Raw genomic sequence first — 3692 nt, forward strand, 5'->3', positions numbered from 1 at the left:
CCTTTGTGGTCTCAAACAAGCACTAAGGGCTTGGTTTGACAAGTTGAAGAAGCTCTTTTAAGTAGAGGTTTTCAGAATTCCATTTCAGATACTAGTTTGTTAACTTTCCATCATGATGGCCATATGATCTATCCCCTCATATACGTAGATGATATCTTGATTACTAGCAGCCACACATAGTTTATACATCAATTGATTCAGGATCTGAACAATCAATTTTCTCTAAAAGCTCTTGGTACAGTTAAGTATTTTCTTGGTATTGAAGCTTCTCAAATAGCTCAAGGTCTACACCTTAAGCAAACCAAATATGTTTTAGACTTGCTAGTTAAAAAAAAAAAGATGTCTGAAGCTCATCCATGTCCCTCACTGATGGCTGTTGGCACCAAACTTTGCTCCAATGACAGTGAGATTTTTAAAGATCATACTCTTTATAGAAGAACCATTGGGGTCTTACAATACTTAACACTCACTAGGCCTGACATAAGTTTCATTGTCAACAAGCTCAGTCAGTTCCTTCAAGCCCCTATTGAACTTCAATGGCAAGCTTGTAAAAGGGTACTTAGATATCTCAAGGGCACTCAAGATCATGGTTTACTTTTTAAACTAGTAGCCTTCCTAAGTGTTGAATGCTATACTGATGTTGATTGGGGTAGTAATCTTGATGATAGATGGTTTGCAAGTGGTTATTGTGTATATTTAGGACTAAATCTCATTCAATGGAGCTTTAAAAAACAAAAAGTAGTGGCTTTATCCTCCATTGAAGCTGAATCCAGGGCTTTGGCTCAAACAGCCACTGAAATTGCCTTTTCAGAGCAAGTATTTGGAGCTAAAATTATATCTTAATGCATCCCCTGTTATATGGTGCGATAATCTTAGTGCAGGGGCCTTGGCTGCAAACCTTGTCTTCCATGCACGCACCAAGCATATTGAGTTGGATGCTCATTACATTTAGGACCAGGTTATTGCTAAAAAACTGGTTGTGCAATATGTTCCTTCTTAATTGCAAATTGCTAACATACTCACCAAACCTTTATCCATTACTCAATTTCAGACTTTAAAGACCAAACTGAATATGGTTGATGTTAATAGCATTCATTAGTGCTTATCTAATTAAGTGTAGGATGAGTTTGATAAATCAGATAAAGTGTCCAAAACATCGTCCAACTACAATCTAATTGGCATAACATCTCCATATGCACACATACACAATCCACACCCATTAAACAATCCATAACCAAAACATAGCATCACACTCAAATTAAACATAAAAAGATGTAATTCATCAACCCTAGGTGTTATCAATGTGAGTCATAAGGGAGTTTTTTCCTTACCTTAGTTTCAAAGCACAAAGACATTCCTCCTTAGCTCCAAAGGTTCACCCTTTCTACTTACACACATAACCCCTTATGAATTTCTCTATAAACTAGAAAAAAACAACAAACTGGTGTTTAAAACTTAGCTTAAACCCTGAAATTGAAGTTCAAAGTGTGGATGGTGATCTCCTTCGAAATTCAACTTGAAATCCTATGAAAATTTGAGAAGAAAATGCTTGGATTAGTGGCTTTAAGGTGGATTTGAGAGAGGAAGAAGAAGAAGATGCATTTGGGTGTACAAGGACCTCTCTCTTAAAACCTTGTAGATATTATTCATTGCTACTCTATTATGATTGGTCATAAAAGTTAGATATAGGGTCATTGGCATAAATTTTTCATATAAGGGCGTTTGGTCATTTCCCACAACAACTAATTTACACTCCTTTAATCCATTTGACTTCTTTTAAACACTTGGTAGTTAACCAATCCCATTAGGTAAATGACTAATTTACCCTGTGGCACTTTTATGGATACTTAATTCATATGGTTTGTGTGAAAAGGCATTATACCCTGGTTACCGTTTCGCCATTTAATCATATCAATCAATTTAGACTATTCTACCCTCATTTCTCCAATGACATCACCCCTTCCACTTATAATGACCACATCTCAAATGCATGCAAATTGACCATTTTACTTCCATTAAAAAAAAATTACCTAAAAAGGTAAAATTTCATACTTAGGGCATTGGAATAAAACGCGAGGTTACAATCAATTACCGTTTTTGGATCTCAGTACTTTCAGCCGTTGGAGCTCACGAATTAGAATATCTTATAGGTTTGGTTTCTGCCTCCCTCCTTCAATCGTGTTGAAGTATTGTGTTAGTGAATCAGGAGAAATTAGTTCAAAGATACCTTGATTAAAGAAATAGTGAATCCAACTATGTGCATGGAAAAGAACTAATAAATTTTGGTAACTTGGCTGTTGCTTCAAAATCTATGTGATGTTTACGTATGTATCGAAATGCCAGTTCAACTGCTATTTGGTTAACCCTTGAGAATGAATTCTTGAATGATTCAAAAGCAAGAGCTCTGCATCTAAAAACTTACTGCAAAATACACAAAAGGAAACTTAGTGTTAGTGAACGTTAGAAAAATGAAAGGAATAGCTTAGAATTTGTCACAGTGGGCTGCCAATTTTGATGAAGATCTGCTTCAATATATCCTTAATGGTCTAGGACTAGAGTCAAATTTAAATCAGTTACTCTTCAAGAGCACAATACTTACTTCAAAAGTTTGAGATATGAGAATTGAAGTTTAATTCTGTAGACTTTTAACATAACTCTGTTCATCTGCTTCCATTACTAATCCAAGACACAGTTGATCAGTCCAAATGTAGCTTATAATCCAGCACTCTCCTACCTAACACTTCAATCTACTACACCACACTCTATATTATTGGTACTCATCCTCTTGCCAATTCACTATCCATCAACATACTCTTGTAACCCAGATTGCTTATCCAGAAACCAGACCATAACTCCTTTTAATAACTCCACTGATCACTACATTACTCAGCTCACATAGGGAATATAAAGATCCATTTTCACCAAATAATTCATCTGGTTTAATCAATTTGGAAGAGGCAGAGGAAGAGTACTAATAGAAGGGAAGACTAGTTTGTCAAGTGGGTAATAAGATTGGATACTACAATCCAATGCTTACAAGAGGCCACATTGGACAACCAATGGTCATCACTCATTTCAGCAACCCAATACCCCATTTGGTCATTAGCCGATAATCAAATTTAACCACATAGTGTATCTTGGTCCTTGTTGATATGCAATCTAATTGTTCATTATTCTCAACAACACAATACTCTGTTCTTTTACTTATGTAACTTATCATGAGCACATTTGACCACCAGAGTTTTGTAACAACTTTTAGTCACAACAGCCCTTTGCTGCACCATCAGGAATAATTCGATTGGTTCCTCATACTCTGCTCCTGTCACACAAGGCTTTAAAGTTCCTAGTCAACAACCTAGTGGTTCTAGTCAAGCCTATCTGGTTGCAAATCATAACTTCTTTGGTCCTGTTAACAAAGGAGGCTTCTGACTGTTTTCTAGCCAGTTGTAAGATGCTTGGTACATGACTAGGCACAACTATCATGTCACAGTTGACCTAAGCACCCTTAACATAAAAACAATATGATGGAGCTTAGCAACTTCAAGTAGATAGTGGTGAGTCTTTCTATCTCTTATGAGGCCTTACTCTCTACCTAGTACTCTTAAATCTAAATGTCTTTACCTAAAAATGTGTTGTGTGTGCCTAGAATTACAAAAAAATTACTCCATATATCTAATTTACTAAGGATAACT

The 3692-nt window shown here is 35.9% G+C and overlaps 1 protein-coding gene across 1 annotated transcript; it reads left to right on the forward strand.

Moving 5' to 3' along the window:
- The first annotated feature begins 339 nt into the window (after nt 1–339).
- LOC116145926 (uncharacterized mitochondrial protein AtMg00810-like) lies at nt 340–843 on the forward strand. Its single transcript, XM_031431356.1, has one exon. The coding sequence runs from the start codon at nt 340–342 to the stop codon at nt 841–843; it is 504 nt and encodes a 167-aa protein (XP_031287216.1).
- The last annotated feature ends 2849 nt before the right edge of the window (nt 844–3692 follow it).

Source organism: Pistacia vera, unplaced genomic scaffold, assembly GCF_008641045.1.
Source record: "Pistacia vera cultivar Batoury unplaced genomic scaffold, PisVer_v2 Contig47, whole genome shotgun sequence".
Classification (NCBI taxonomy): Eukaryota; Viridiplantae; Streptophyta; class Magnoliopsida; order Sapindales; family Anacardiaceae; genus Pistacia; species Pistacia vera.